This window comes from Macaca fascicularis, chromosome 2 (assembly GCF_037993035.2).
Source record: "Macaca fascicularis isolate 582-1 chromosome 2, T2T-MFA8v1.1".
Classification (NCBI taxonomy): domain Eukaryota; kingdom Metazoa; phylum Chordata; class Mammalia; order Primates; family Cercopithecidae; genus Macaca; species Macaca fascicularis.
In genome coordinates, this window is record NC_088376.1 from 99828285 (window position 1) to 99844920 (window position 16636).

Below are 16636 nucleotides of genomic sequence, written 5' to 3' on the forward strand. Positions count from 1 at the left end.
TTCTGGTAAACCACAGTGTTAATAAGTAGAAGCTAATGGAAATACCTAACAGGTTTTCTACATGTGGAATCCCTTGTGTAGATGAAAAAAAAAAAAAAGTACTGGGCATATTGCCTTCCATTATAGGACTAGACTGTGGGATCCAGGAAAATGTTGCTTAACATCTCGTTGGATTCCGAGTCATCTGTACTTCCCCAAAATATCACTTCCATTAATTACTGTTCCAATTTTGAGCACTATGGTGATATTTTCATTATCAAGAGTTCTTGGGAAGAGGCTGAGGTTTTTTTTAGCACTCCCAAGAAAAAATTAACACACATGAGAATCCCACAATGCCCCTTTTCCCTCCTTTTCATGACTTTGCCTTTTCAGTCCATGAGCTACAGTGAAGTTCTACAATCTGTTGTTCTCAATTTTCCTGGCAGGAAAAAAAAAAATCTTTTCTGAGTAGGAAGGTTTGCCTTTTTAGAACAAACACGTTCTTCCCTGCGTGATTCTTCTGAATGTCTGGCCCTCTGTCAACCATCAGTCTGAAGGGGAATTTCCATAAAGGCTCGCCACCAAATTTAAATCAGGCAAAGTTTCAAAGATTTTAGATTAGGCACCAAATTGTTATGGCCTTGGAAGGAACAGGAAATGTACTTATATTGGTATCCAGCAGCGTGTGAGTGGAGAGGAAAACAATCAGATTTTTAACCACATAACGTGTGCATGGTGGTAAATTTAACTGATTGAGAAATCAAGCAATTTTCCTGTGATTTTTTTTAAACAGGAGTTTTAAAGTGCATTTTATATTGAGTAGTTATTTCACGTTTTCTTAAAACAATTATTGTATTGAACTAAAAATAAACAAGGTAGTTTGTTCACATAACAAATCTATATTCAAAGACATGTGTACAGATTTTCCACTTAGTCCATTTTTCTGTTCTCAGCATTACTACAAATGCCTCATTCCATCATCACGTTGAATTCTTCAGTATCTTCTATATCATTCCGGGGCATCTCTGGGAAGTAGTGATGCCTGTCTTCCCTTAGAAGCACACTGATAACCCCAATATACCCACAATTCACACTTCTTTCTTTCTCTGAGGCGTGCTGTTTTTGGCACAACAGAAAAAACACACTACTAGGATTTGAAAAACTGCTTTCTGGGCCTGGTTAGGTCATAAACTATAGAACCTTAGGTCATATATTCTCACCAGGTGCTTGTTTCTCCACTGCAAAAAATAATTCATATTTGCTTGGTCCTTTGTAGTCCTTTACTGTTTCATTTATCTTCATGATGACCCTTAAATTTAAGTAAAGTAGTATTATGCTCATTTTATAGAAGAAATTCAATCTCAAAGAGGATACAGTCTCCCAAAGATCCCACAAGCAGTAATATATTAGGCAGAGCTAAACTCACACCCTCTCACTCAAGATCCTAGTATTGGTACATGCCACGCTAATAAGTGTGCTAAAATGGATGAAGGGGCAATTTCTCAGGTCCCTTCCAATGATCCTGTCCTCTGCTTCTACTTGATATTTTTTCTCTCTTCTCTCAACTAGCGTTAACATCTGAAACTATATATAATCACCAAATTTCATTTACAATGGTTTTTTAATTTAATATTTAAATTTTTCTATTTCCATGTTAAATCCAGAGAAATGTTACTTTTTTCAAAGTTTCTACTGCTGCCTGCCTCTCTGAAGGCCACAGGACTTACCTGTTTGTTTGTCAAAGCAGAAATTCCCAACATTTTGTAAACATCACTAATTTTTTTTATAGCTGTAAAGATGATTATTCCATACTTAAAACCAATTCAAAATAAAATACTCAATACTTCTTATTCCCAGGGTAGTAATTTTAATTGGATTCTATTGATTTGTTATTTTCTCCTGTGTGCCTTTATTTGGGAAATACTGTTGGTATACCATGCTGTCGAGTCTCTTTCCCTAACAAGAAAACGTCAGTCTTACGAGTCAGGAAAGCTTTTACTTTCACTATCACATATGAAGAATGAAATAAACACCTAACTTGGAAAGTAAAACTTAAATAAGGGATTCAGGACACTTCCCAAATGGGTCATATGACCAATTTAAGAGTTGGTATGATGTGCCTAAAATAACAAATTAACTCTTTTACTTATAATAAAAGTACAGATGTGCTGATTAGACATGCTGACATGTACATATGAAATATGCCTAAAGCAAATTAAAAGAAAACAAAATACATTCTATGGCAATCTTGAAAAGTCTGGGAGCTCAATAAATATTAAGAGTATGCTCTCGACCTGGCGCGGTGGCTCACGCCTGTAATCCTAGCACTTTGGGAGGCCAACGCGGGCAGATGACGAGGTCAGGAGATCGAGACCATTCTGGCTAACATGATGAAACCCCATCTCTACTAAAAAATACCAAAAAAAAAAAAATTAGCCGAGCGTGATGGCAGGCGCCTGTAGTCCCCACTACTTGGGAGGCTGAGGCAGGAGAATGGCATGAACCCAGAAGGTGGAGCTTGCAGTGAGCCGAGTTCGCGCCACTGCACTCCAGCCTAGGCAACTGAGCAAGACTCTGTCTCAAAAAAAAAAAAAAAAAAAAAGAGTATGCTCTCACAATGAGAGCATTAAACACTTGGTAATTAACATAATTTAATATGCCAAAAATGAGAAAATATACAGGATGAGGGATGAGGAGTACACATAGGAAATTTTTGTGATTTTCTTCATTTGATTGTATTGCTTGCTTGTCTTCAGGAAGGAAGATTTTGACTTCAAAAGTAACAAAATATTTAAGAAGGAAATTCACATCTTTCTGTTCTAAATGGTATTCTTGTGCTATTTTCTCAGCAGTCCATGTTTCTGGAAAAAATTTATGATTATTGAGAAGTGTCAATGCTTCTACAATGGAAATTTTGCCTTTGGGAATGCTCTTAATATTTATCATACCAAAGTGATGGCCTTTCAGCAATCTGAATTCCTTTGGCTCTTGACGTGTTGTTTCAGAAGCTTTTACCTGCGCGGAAGACACGGGATCTTTGGAATCAACATACACGTCTTTTAGAAATGACAGCAGCTTGTCACCTTTATGAGCAGTCTCTCCCTTCTGGGTAGAGACTAATCTGCTGTCACAGGAGGCTGTTGGTAGAGGACTGCCTGGGAGCAGGAGAGGGCTTCATCTTGCTGATTTCCCATTCCACTGGGTTCTCTAGGTTGAAATGCCTGATCCTGTGAGTCACCGCAGCCCCCATCTCCTCATAACATAAGGCCCTCAGGTTTACGCCACACATGGGAACACTGGCGCAGGAAACCTCTGGGGCGCCCAGAGCGTGCACACGTGTCCTATGATTCTTTATATCTTTTATTTTTATGCCATGGTTCAAGTTGTGCTTTACAGAGCATTTGGATGAATAACTAGAAATAGGGCATAGATTCTTGAGGCTTTGCCTGGTTCACTAATGACTGGCTCCAGGGCCTTTCTCAGGGAGCGTGTTAGCATATGTCTAGGATCAGCCACAGCCGGACCTGGCTCTGTACAGACCCAAACCTGAGAATGCCATGTGAGACCTGCGTGACTGCAGAATCAAAGTGCTGGTTGCGAGGTGCCAAGTACATGTTGAATTACATCTTCAACCTAACTCTATTTACCTTTCAGGGAGTGAGTAGGGGATGAGAGGGGAAAATTCAGAAAGTGTTATTTGAGGCCCACAGAAACTCTAAAGATGAAGAACAGGAGAAATGTAGTTAATCATGCCCTGGAAATCTGGCCTGCAGAAAGGAAAGGAATTTATCTCTGAGAAGGCCTTCAGAAAGAAAATGAGTAGGCTCTGGAGGTGTTCATCTGTCTTCATGCAGCCATAAAAAGATATCAGATGATGTTGAGGGGTGAAGGCACCTTCTCTGATCCCTGAATTGGTTACTGAGGTCCACAGAAGAGGAAAGGACCCCATCATCTGAGGCCAGGAACTCCCCCAAGGCAAATCAAGACTTTATGGAATCAGCTCTGTTACTGCAAGACATCCCCTCAAACTCCCGTCTTCTCAAACTCCTGTATGAGAAGCGTGCAAGAATTCTTGCTATTTTCTTGATATTTTCAAATAGCGGAATACATGATAAACTTGTAAGTCCACAGATGAGTCCGTAAGCGGCTGCCATGTGGAGTGTGCACCAGACTGAGGTCTTCGGTGCCAGCCGGAAAGACTGGCTCTGTCGCATTTCAGCAGAATCAGAATGGATTTGAAGGCTATCCAGTGGAAGTGCTCAGAATTGCACTGGAAGACTGGAAAACCAGACCGAAAATCAGAGGGATCTGGAAACCTGAGGGCTATAGGCTATGTCCAGGCGCAGGAAGTCTGGCATGGTGTCCTGGACACGGGATACAGCTGTCCCTAGCTTCTCTTCACCTTGTGCTCTGGAGTCAGGCAGAAACATTTCTACTTCCTGGAGTTGCTGAGAAGGTTCAGTGATACCAGCATGAAGCTCCTAGAAGAAGGGCTGGTGCACAGCTGCTGCTTAGGGTGGCACAGCACCTCTGCAGTCCTGCCCACATGTGACTTGCCCTTCCACACCACTCCCTAACACTCCCCACCAAAGATACAAGCCTGGTATCTCAACCAGAGAGGCATCTGTCGACATGGCCAGCAAGATTACTCCACAAAAATGCCACTTACCATTCATTTGGTGGACTGCTTCTAGAGGCAAAGTTTACCGCTTTTACTGTCATGAAATAGACTATGACTTGTTATTTATCCTTTATGTGACCAATTATACTTACAATCATGTTCCATATGACAATATAATCTTTCCCCCTTGAACCTCACATTATGCTGAGATGTAGGATGAAGAGGAGGGTTGTTGAAGGGTCAACACCACCCCAACGTATGCCATCAGTAGTGGGTGGTGGGCAGTTCTTTCTCCTCACCCACCTCCCCACATGTGAGAATTAAGCTCTGACCATCAAGAATTGAGAAAACTCTCGGTATAGTTTGCCAAACATATGAGTCATATTTTCTAATGGTCATCATTTGCTTATTTGTATGATGAATATTTATTGAGGGCTTGCTAAGAGCCAGGCACTGTGCTAGGCACTGGAGACTCGATGGGTAACAAAAGAGACATGATCCCTGGCCTGCCCTCCCGGAGTTGGCCGAGGAGGCAGCAGTCATCAAGGACGCAAACAAGGATTCTATTTCCAGTTGAGGTTAGTCCCCAGGGAGTAGCCTGCTTTAGATTGGGGGTCGAGGAATGTTTCTCCAAGGAAGCTGAGACTGGCAGATGAGAAGGAATTCACTTGCCAAGCGTGAGGAAGAGTGTCCCAGTTGGGGAGGAGAGTTGTATGGAGCCCCAAAAGGCTTGGCCTCTTCAAGGCACAGAAAAACCAGGTAGCAGGAAGCTGGTGAGCAGTGAAGAGAACCACGGTGGACCTAGGCAGGGTCCACCCCAGGTAACACCACTGGGCCGTTACAAAGGAAAGCCATTGAAAGCTTCTGTTTGGAGCAGGGAATGGCATGATCCAATGTATGTTCTTTAAAAATGATAGGCCATTGTGTGGATGGTGGGTTGTAGGGGCAAGGGTGGAAATAAGGAGCTGGTTAGAAGGCTGTGACTATCACCTGGCAAGAGGTCAGGGTGGCAGAGGAGACAGAGCAAGTGGACAGTATGTCTATTTCATTGAAGGTGCAGTGACCGGTGCCAGTCACATGTAAGGAATGCTTATCCTGGAGGACTGGGAGGGATCCAGTGTCATCTCGATGCAAAGCCTCTTGCATGGCACATCCACAGGGGCACTCTGTTGATAGTGGCTGTCATTGCATAAAGAGATGGCCAAGGAGATGAACCACATGAAAAATGAGCCTTTTTCTCCCCAAATCCTCAAGTCCTGGTCAGTTTACTCTAAATCAGAGTTTCCAGTCATCATCATGATTATCATCATCATCATTATTTTTAGGCGACGGAACCCATTTCTAAATTGAAATGTGCTTTGGTTGACTCAGGGGTTAGGTTCCTGGAACTCCCTCCTGTTGGCTTCCATACCTGCTCACTGGACCCCTGGGCTCTAAAGAAGCCACTGCTATGGAAAGTTGTATTTTCAGAAGGTTACCCAGTTCATCAGAGGCTTTCACTAGAGACTAGTTATACCCCCAATAACTATGAACAAAATGAAATTTTTACCCTCAAGACTTCCACAGCCCCAAACAGGTCAACACACATATACACACACGTGCACACACACACACACCCCTGCAGCACTGTATGCATATGTGCCCAGAGTATCTGTACTAAAGAGGTCAAGACAGGCTTCACAGAAGGAGTGACCCCTGAATAAGTATTGAAGGAATTTCCCACGTGGACAAGGAGGATCAGGCATTCAAGATGAAGTCAGATGGTATCTTGGGCTGGATTCTCAAGAAGCAGACCCTGAAATGAGGGCATCATGTAACTAGTTTAGTTAGAGAGGTGCTCCTAATGAGACTGGAAATAAATGGGACAGGATAGGAAAGAGGAGAAGGGAAGCAAGAGTGAGATCTCAGGGAGCATCTTAGCCTCATCCTGATCCTGACCTCGGAGTTGGTCCTACCTGGAAGCAGGGGAGCTGGACTCTCACACTCCTGTATCTGCCAGTCATTGGTTGGGGCTGCTCCAGAGGTAGTAACCCCAAGGCACTTTACCCTCTAAAAGTAAGGCAGCCTCTAGAAGTGAAGGCATGAAAAACCTGGGGGCTGTGCAGGCCGAAGCAAGAGAGGGGACCTGAGAGGATCTGGGCAGAGAACCGAGTCTTGGCCACAGATGGAAATGTTCTCCACTTGAAGCCTGGGTGCTCTGCTCAGTGTGTGTGTCTGTGTCCCCTTAAGATGAAAGACCTCATTGTGTGAGGTGTGCTCGAATCTGCCCAGTTCCTGTGAAGTGCTGGGCATGTGCTATAATTACCTCCTGTGACTCTGACATTGCCCCTGTGAACTAGGCACTATGACTTCCATTTTCTGTTGACGAAATGGAGGCTCTGGGAGTGAAGAAGCCTGCCGGATGTCCCACAGCTGGTCAGTGAAAGAGCCAGTTCTGGCCACAGCTCTGCCTGTTGGCGAGCCCTGAGTCTCCCTTGACCCCTTGCCTCTCTGGCTTGTGCTGTCCCGTAGCCCAGAGCCCACACACAGAGCAGGTGGGAGGAATCGCATTCCTGGGTGGTAGACAGCTGATCTTCTGTTTTAGGAGTGACCCTTGGCTCTAAGGGCCTCAGGAGCACATCATGCTCAGACTATTTGGTGGTCAGTTGGCTTTGGAACTCTTCCCATTGTGTTCTGATCCTTAACCAGATGCACAGATGTGCAGTCAAGGGGAGAATTCTCCATCGCTTCAGGTAAATGAGCTCCATCTCCTCTCTCTCTAAAGAGCAATGTGAGGATTATGGGGAGTAGTAGATCGGAAACCTCTCAGCATGGTGCCTGGCGCATCGTAAGTACTCTACAAATGTGATCTGTTACCAATAACAGAAATTAGCAGAGCCCAGCTCATTACTCTGCAAATTCTGACAGAGCAAGGGATTTCGGAAACGTGACACCTGGCAGGCACAGGGCATGTTTAATATCTGTGTTCATCACAGCACAGACTTACAGTGCCAATCTTGCCAAATGCACAGTTTATTTTTTGTTCATTTATGTCACCTCTGTAAGTCTCCCTGTGCCTCTGAACTGGCTTGCTTTCTAGGCTGAGTTCTGAGAGCCATCTGAGGCATGGTTCTGCTGAAAACATTTCTTCCAGCCCCAACCACCCTGTCTCCCTCCTCTCTCCCCCATACCTCCACTGGCTATTAGATGGAATCAGAAGCAGGTGGAAATGTCATCTCACTGCCACAGATGTTCTTCTCTTTCCACTTCTTATTTTACATAAATTCCTTCCTTCTGTTGAGACAAGTGTGTGATGTTGACAGCAGAGAGCATCTTGCCCTTGTCTTTGATCTTTAGCTGGTCTAGGTCTGGAGTTGAACCTCCTCTTAGATGATATTGACTAAGCTGTCCCCCATCTCTGGAAGCTCTCCATCCAGCAGAAGCCTGGGCAAGATGTACAGCCATTGTGGTCATATTCTCAGGCCTTGTGGAGACATGGGCATTGCCAGCTGTTACAGTAGGTATATTTGCATTGATCAGAACATGAAAGTTTCCAGAAACACAGAAGTGAATCAAATAGTGTGATTTAGGTTCACCCACTGCCTCAAACTGGAAGCTGGCTTCTGGCCACTCCCTGACGCCAGCTTGCCAACCTCAGGTGCATTAAACTGTACAGCAGGCAGGGTGCCAGTGTCTGGACCTGCCTCGAAGGCCTGTTTGCCCTCCTCAGAGGCCTCCTTGAGACAGATCCTCATACTCCTCATTTTCGTCTGTTTTGTTGGTCAACATCCAGTGTGTGAGCCCTCCAGCCAGGGTCCATCAGCCATCCCTTCACTGGCCAGAGCTCCTGCCTTCCCCAGCTCAGCGTGCTACAACCCTCACAGCCACTCCCCCAAAACCAGCAGACTTCTCCTCAGTCAGTCTTCTCCTTTCACACCACCTTCTCTCTTATTGAAACCATGGATCTAACCTGGTGAAACCATTTCCCTTGCAGCCCTCTCACGGGGGCTGCTTTTTCCTTGTACTCCCACATGCAGTTATCCCTTCTGATCTAGATTCATTTTGCAGTGTACTTTGCAAAATGCAAATCACATCACTTCCCTGCTCAAAACCCTCCAGTGGCTTCCCATTCCTCTTAAGGTAAAGCATGGAGATCTTACTGCGGCCTCCAGCTCCTGTCTGTCCAAGCACATCATGAACATCTTCCTGTGGCTTCTTGTTCATCCTGTTGGCTTCAGTCCACTGGCCGATGGCAGTGTCTCACCCTTGCCAAGTTCACTCATGCCAAAGGGGGGTTGCACATCATGTTCCCTCTCCTTGGAATGATCTTCCCTCCCTTGTTTAGCTGGTTAACTTCTGCTTGTCCTTTCACCTTCAGCTCAAATGGCTCCTCAGGGAACTCTGTTCAGTCCCATGCCTCTATCATGAGGATCTTTTATCATCATGAACTCCTCCTTTGTAGCACTTCGACAGTTATAATGGTGCATTTATTTGTCTAATTGGTTAGTAGTCTCTAGAAGCTGGAAGTACTGTGAGGGCAAAGACTGCCTGTTTTATTCATCAATGAATTTCCACAATGTCTAGCACATAGAAGATACTACAGACACATTTGTTGCATGGATGGATGGATGGATGGATGGATGGATGGATGGATGGATGGATGGATGGATGGACGGACAGACGGACGGACAAACAGAGTAGATGGACAGATTGACAGATAGGTGGTGGATGGGCAGATGGATGGATGGATGGATGGATGGCCAGGACTCCCCCAAAGGATATAACATGTAACATTTGCAAGTATATTTTTGAAGGAGAGGGAAAATAATCACACTCAGAGACTCCAGCTTCAAATCCTACCATCTCTTTTGTTGCAGACTAAGTCGTGTTCACACTTCATCTGATTTTATAGCAGAAATGATGTTGAATGTATTAATTGATATATTCATGAATCATATAATGAATCAATGCCTTGGTTCAGGTAACAGGAATGCATGCATTCACGTCTTTGTTGTATGCAAATTCACAGTTTACTGGAGTCCATAGACAGGAAGATTCATCATTACCTTAGAGAGTGAGAAGGACCTAGAACTGGGACTATGAAGTATCCAGCTGTGGTTTTAAAACTCTGTTTTGTTGGAGCCATGGGTTTCCTTGAGTTGGTTTAGGGGCTGCTGAGACCAGGTTAGGGAGGAACAGGGCTTAGAAAGAGGGGCTGGGCCAGGTGCAGTGGCTCACACCTATAATCTCAGAACTTTGGGAGGCTGAGGCACACAGATAACTTCAGCCCAGAAGTTCAAGACCAACCTGGGCAATATGGCAAAATCCTATCTCTACAAAAAAATAATAATAAAAATTAGTTGGGTGTGGTGGTGTGTGCCTGTAGTCCCAGCTACTTGGGAGGCTGAGGGGAGAGAATCACTTGAGCCCAGAAGGTTGAGGCTATAGTAAGCCAAGATTGTGCCACTTCACTCCAGTCTAAGCAACAGAGTGAGACCCTGTCTCCAAAAAATAAAAACAAACGGGGGCTGAGTAAGCTGGGTTCTAGCTGCCTACCTAAGAAACTCCACTTATATACATTGGGATGCTACAGTAAGTTGAAAATGACTATGTTTCCAAGAGCTCAGAGAATGATTAATTCCGCTGAAGATGGGGAGCAAGGCAGACTTCTTGGGAAAGGAGATATTGGAGCAGAGTCTGTCCTTTAAAAAAATAAAATGGTTTTACTTGCCTTTAAAATGCTCAGTTTAAAAAATAGTAAAAAGTAGAAAAGAGAAATGATATTCATAATATCAAAACACATCCATTTACTTTAAAGAATTCCTACTATATTTCTGCAAAGCTGAAGTCTTCTGTGTTTTAGATAATCTTCTCATTTTTTATTTTTTAATTTTTTTTTGAAACAGTCTCGCTGTGTCACTCAGGCTGGAGTGCAGTGGCACAATCTCAGCTCACTGCAGCCTTCACCTCCTAGATTCAAGTGATTCTCTGCCTCAGCCTCCCAAGAAGCTGGGATTACAGGCATGCGCCACCACACATGGCTAATTTTTGTATATTTTGTAGAGATGGGGGGTTTCACCATGTTGGCCAGGCTGGCTTGAACTCCTGGCCTCAAGTGATCCACCCTCCTTGGCCTCCCAAAGTGCTGGAATTACAGGTGTGATCCACCACACCCAACCTATTTATTTTATTTTATTTGTTTAGTTTAGTTTGGTTTAGACCAGGTCTTGCTCTGTCACCCAGGCTGGAGTGCAGTGGCACAGTTACGACTCACTGCAGCCTCGATATCCCATGCTCAAATGATCCTCCTGCCTCAGCCTCCCAAGTAGCTGGGATGACAGGTGCACGCCACCATGGTCAGCTAATTTCTGTGTTTTTGTAGAGACAAGGTCTCACTATGTTACCCAGGCTCATCTTGAACTCCTAGGCTCAAGCAACCCTCCCACCCTGGCCTCCCAGAGTGCTGGGATTATAGGCGTGAGCCAGCATCTTCTGATTTTTTAACTTAGCATAATAAACATCATTTTCCCACATTATTACTGTTTTCAAAAGTCTCTAAAATTTGGCAATCAGGTAAAAAAATGATTACATATCCTTTCAGTGTCATACTGGAGCATCCCCTCGCCCCTTTCTACTCAAAGTGTGGTCCACGGACCAGCAGCATCAGCATCATAGGGGAGATTATTTGAAATCTAGGCTCTCAAGCCCCACTCTAGACTCTAATTCAGAATCTACATTTTAACAGAGTTCCTCCTGTGATTCTTACACACAATAAAATTTGAGAAGCACTGGTCTGCAGGCCTGCCTAACCCTCCAGGGCCCAAATTCTGTGAAGTTACATATTAACTTATAGAAGGCTGATAATTTATAAATGACTCTTGCCAGTAAAGACAAAAATGATTTCTGTTTGACTGAAAATATCCCAAAGGTTAGAGTTTACTGCCTTGTAGGGTATTAGCCAGTTTTGTACTTGATTTAGTAATCTGATTTCAGTAATTTTTTTCCTATGACTACACATTTTTTTCTGGTCTTTTTAAAACTAGCTTTGCCACCCTGCTGACTTCCTCAATAACAAATTAAATAAATCTTTGCCATGTATTCACTATATATTTGTATGAGAATCATGTTTTTAACTTTTTGAAAATTATGCTTTGACAGTCAGCTTTACTGTCATCATTTTTAATAGTTCTGTGATATTCTATTTTGTGATTGACCATAGTTTATTTATTTATTGCCCTGATGTTAGACACTTAGGATATTGCTAATTCAGCACCAATATAAATAATTCTGCAATGAACATCTTTGAGCATAAAACTTTTTCCATATTTTATATTTCTTTCCTTTGAGTAAAGTTTTCAAGTACAGAATTAATGGATCAAAGGGTATGAACATTTTTTTTTAATTTTTTATTTTTTTAAGACAGAGTCTTGCTCTTTCACTCAGGCTGGAGTGCAGTGGCGCCATCTTGACTCACTGCAACCTCCGCCTCCTGGATTCAAGCGATTCTCCTGCCTCAGCCTCCCGAGTAGCTAGGACTACAGACATATGCCGTCACTCCTGGCTGATTTTTGTATTTTTAGTAGAGACGAGGTTTTACCATGTTGGCCAGGCTGGTCAAGTATGAACATTTTTAGATGAGCAATAATGAGCTTGTCAGATGGGCAAGGATGGAAGGGCATTCCAGGAGGCAAGAGGAGCCTGCAGAGAGGCTGGGGACCACCAGTCTCACAGAGGAGAGATCTCTACCTGGCTAGAATGTAAATATGTGTCCTGGGAGCAGCTGGAAAGGCAGAAAGGAGACCAGAGTATGAAGGCCCTGGTGTCCTGAATTAGATGCTCAGCCTGAAGGAAAATCATGGACACTGTAAACCAGAAAGTGATGTGATGAGACCTGTGCCTTAGAAAAACAACTCTAACAGCAAGGAGGCCTTTCCAAGCCTCCTGTAATAGTGCTGGTGAGAGAAGACGAGATGTGAGCCAGGAAGTACCTGGGATGGAAACAAGAGGATGGAGAGAAAAGTTGTTTAGAAAGGTGTAGGGGCTTAACCAGGATCAGCCGGCTCATTGGTGGTGACGACGGGACCTGATCATCAGTGCTTCTTGCCTCTCCATGTCGTCCATGCTGCTGTTCCTTCCTTGGAGTTTTGTTTTTTAATCTAAGATATGACTTCCTAGAGCTGCAGGACACTCAGCTCATCACTCACAGATGAGTTTGAGAGTTGTGATGTGAGAGAACAGGCTCTGCCAAAGCATGGAGCATGCATCCAAGGGGATGGACAGCATCCCTAAAAATAATAAGAGATGAAGCCCACATTCCGGGGAAGTGACAGGGCATTCTTGTGGAACTTGCCAGACTAAACTGTAGCTGCTACTTTAACCTCTGTGTCCACAAAGCCAGACCTCCAATGTGGCTTTGCTGCTATGCAGATGTCAGTGTCCCTAAGAAGTCATCTGGGTTAGCACAGAGTGCTGGGCTTTACAGCTAACCCCACTGAGCTCAGTGTTTCAGTCTGATTCATAGTCAACAATAAGGTTTAGCAAACTTTTCTCACACCCAGGCACTTTCACAGAACTGCCACATTTCCCTATCAGACCCCCATTTCAGGGAGAAAGAGAAAGTTGGTTGCCTACGGTTGCACCAGGACCAGATTAAAGCCAGCACTCTTCCCTCTGCATCTTTCCTAACAGTTCCTCACAGTTCATCTGTACAAGACACCATGAGAGATTCTGAATGCAGGAGGTGATTTGATCCACAGCTTTTTAGGGGCAGGAACCCAAAGACATGAATCTGTCTGCCTTTAAAGATAAGAGCTGCTCATTTGAACTACATAGAAAATAGTGGATTTAGGATGACAGACGTCAGAGCTCACTCTGTCCCACACTTCCTACCCATAAATATTCTTTCCTGAGAATTGCCTACTGTCTGAAAATTGCTCTTTTTAAAAGCCCCAAGCTGGAAACAACCTCCATGTGCTCATCAATAATAGCATGAATAAATAGTGGCATGTCCACACAGAGGAATACTATACAGCAGTGAGAGTGGACATGCCACAACCTGGAGCAATTTCCCAAACATAACAGTGAGAGAAAGAAATCAGATACATGCCTGTAATCCCAGCACTTTGGGAGGCTGAAGCAGGTGGATCACCTGAGGCCAGGAGTTCGAGACCAGCCAGGCCAACATGGTGAAACCCTGTCTCTATGAAAAATACAAAAATCAGCCAAGTGTGGTGGCAGGCACCTGTAATCCCAGCTATTTGGGAGTCTGAGACAGGAGAATTGCTTGAACCCAGGAGGCAGAGGTTGCAGTAAGTCAAGATTGTGCCACAGCACTCCAGCCTGAGCAATGGAGCAAGACTCCGTCTCAAAAAAAAAAAAAAAAAGAGAAAAGAAAAGAAACCAAGTACTGTAGTTCATACAGTGTCATTCCATTTATAGCAAGGTCTCAAAAAAGCAGGTGATGCTAATCCAAGCTGTTAGACATCCTTGGTGGGGGTGGGGACTGGAAGGAAGGGGGAAGGTAGCTTCTAGGGAGGTGATCACCTTCTGTTTCTTGATCTGGGTGCTGGTTACACACATGCATTTAGCATTTGGTATGTGAAAATTCAGCGAGCTGTACACTTAGGATACCTATACTTTTCTCTATGTATATTCGACTTCAGTAAGTAATTTTTAAAAAGTAAAAAGCGCTGGGAGTGGTGGCTCATGCCAGCACTTTGGGAGGCTGAGGCACAAGAATCGCTTGAACCCAGGATGCAGAGGTTGCAGTGAGCTGAGATTGCGCCACTGCACTCCAACCTGGGTGACAGAGAGAAACTCTGTCTCAAAAAATAAAATAAAAACTAAAAAGTAGCCAGCCATGTACAACCTCAAAAAACTCCCTACAAGCAATGACAATGATGCTAACAGGAACACTCCATTTGTCAAGGGCAGGCTCTGTGACAGATGCTATGCTGGGGACTCTGTGTGCATTACCCCTTTTCAATCTCTGGCAAGGCACTGTTCTGCTCCTGTCTTGCAGATGAGAAAACAGACTCAAAAACTGTGGCAGCCTGTGTGTCCATTTGCCCCATCCCCCTGGCGCACGCACACTCTCTCCTACCCCAGCTGTGGGAATGGAGGCAGTGAGGTAGAGGTGGTCTCATTTTCTTTCCTTATCACCAGGGAAGAGCCAGTAAGTAATTCATTCAGTTGACAGGTAGCCTATAAAGAAGGCCACTGTCAATCAGGCACTCTGGTGTGGTGATGACAAGCTCAGATTTGGGGGTTTGGGGGTGGCTAAGACCTGGGTTCAAATCGTGACTGTGCATTTGAACTACACAGTCTAGAGCAAATATCCTTTTTGGACCTCCATGTCCCCCTCTATAAAATGGGTGTTGAAGATCTCATAGGGCTGTTGTATGACTTAGATAAGAGATTGCAAAAAAAGCACAGAACTGACACAGACGATATTCAATAAATTTAGAGAGGGATGGGAGCCAGGCCCTAAAATGGTTAAATAAGCATTGTTAGGCATTATCACGTCAGTATTGTGCCCAGTCATTCTGCAAAACTAAACTCCACTGTGACCAGTGGGGCTAAAGCAGAGCCAAAGGGGACAATCAGAGGTGAGCACTAATACATGTTTAACAATCAGTTCTCTGGCAGGAGGGTAGGGGTGCCCTGATTTGTTTGCCAAATACTCCCACCATAGCCCATTTCAAACTGCCATTGCAATGTCACTAGGTACAGAGTTAGGAAGAGATGCACAGTTGCCTCTCATGAGCTAATATGAGCCAGCTCCAGCACACCACTGAGTTTCAGGAAAAGTTGGGAAAACTTGGCTCATTGGGACATGGGCTCCGATTGCTATGGCTCCCATGGGAAACCACGGTACAGCCTCTTGAATAAGTTTCTTCAGTGTGCTAGGCCCTACCATGAGACCCAAGACAGACTGTGTCCTACCCCTTGTGGGGTCCACAGTCTACTGGGGAAACTAGCATTAATCAAGTAATTCCTCTAAGTGACACATTGAGCTGAACACTTGGAAAGAAGAGCTGCCTTACATGCAGAGCACTCGCGTGTCAAAGCTGAAACAAAAGGTACATTGTTGTTATCTGTTCTGAATCAAGAACATAGTGTGTCCTCTAAGTTTTTCAGTACACTTTTGTTCACTTCATGATATTTAAATCAGGGTTGTTGTCATTACAACCCTTTCAAGACCTAGGGCTTGGATTTCAAGTGCCTTTTCAGATGCCAGTGAAAAATCCATCAGTTTGCAACCAGAAAAACGTTCAGCGGAGCTTATGTATTTATTTATTAGTAACAGTGGTCTGGATACTTCTCTGTAGTTCTCTCCAAATGTCAAGCCCAAGCTGGGCTCCATCATGCTCTGTGCACTTCTGTTTAGGAAATGTTTTCAGCCGGTGCAGTGGCTCACGCCTGTAATCCCAAAACTTTTGGAGGCTGAGGTGGGTGGATCACCTGAGGTCAAGAGTTCGAGACCAGCCTAGCCAACATGGTGAAACCCCGTCTCTACTAAAAATACAAAACATTAGCGAGGCACCTGTAATCCCAGCTACTTGGGAGGCTGAGGCAGGAGAATCGCTTGAACCCGGGAGGCAGAGGTTGCAGTGAGCCGAGATTGCATCATTGCACTCCAGCCTGGGTGACAGAGCAAGACTCTGCCTCAAAAAAAAAAAAAAAAAAAAAAAAGGAAATGTTTTCACTGTTGCGTTGCCTCCTAGGTGGTCTTCGAGGCCCTGCACAATCTGGAGCCCCGTGGCTACGTCGTGGGCTGGATCATCGCCATCAGTTTGTTGGTGGGAATCCTCATCTTCCTGCTGCTGGCTGTGTTGCTCTGGAAGGTGAGTCTGGCGATTGTCCCCACCCATGGATGCCCAGCTCTCCTGCCTTTCCAGGGAGGAAGGAGTATCCTGTTAGAGCTTCCTTCATGGCACTGGTACAGCGAAGGACATTGACGCTTCAGGCAGGGAGTAGAATCTTGGCTCCCCTTGAGGCCATCCACAACTAAGGATTTGGAGCACTTCAGAGGGAGGGCAAAAGTCTCAGTACTAT

General features: G+C 44.5%; 1 protein-coding gene, 1 long non-coding RNA gene and 1 pseudogene across 4 annotated transcripts in view; 1 reads left to right on the forward strand and 2 right to left on the reverse strand.

Annotated features, from left to right (window-relative positions):
- Nucleotides 1-16636, forward strand: part of ITGA9 (integrin subunit alpha 9) — a 385385-nt gene that overhangs the window by 346253 nt on the left and 22496 nt on the right. For all 3 annotated transcript variants that reach the window (XM_005546647.5, XM_074031685.1, XM_045386478.3), the window contains one exon: nt 16306-16425. In XM_005546647.5, coding sequence (XP_005546704.2) covers nt 16306-16425 — 120 coding nt within the window. The remainder of the gene's footprint in view (nt 1-16305; nt 16426-16636) is intronic.
- LOC135969559 (NADH dehydrogenase [ubiquinone] 1 alpha subcomplex assembly factor 4 pseudogene) lies at nt 859-3229 on the reverse strand (annotated as a pseudogene).
- Nucleotides 859-16636, reverse strand: part of LOC135969692 (uncharacterized) — a 35868-nt gene continuing 20090 nt past the window's right edge. Inside the window, exon 3 of the long non-coding RNA XR_010585075.1 lies at nt 859-1288. This is a non-coding gene — a long non-coding RNA (uncharacterized lncRNA). The remainder of the gene's footprint in view (nt 1289-16636) is intronic.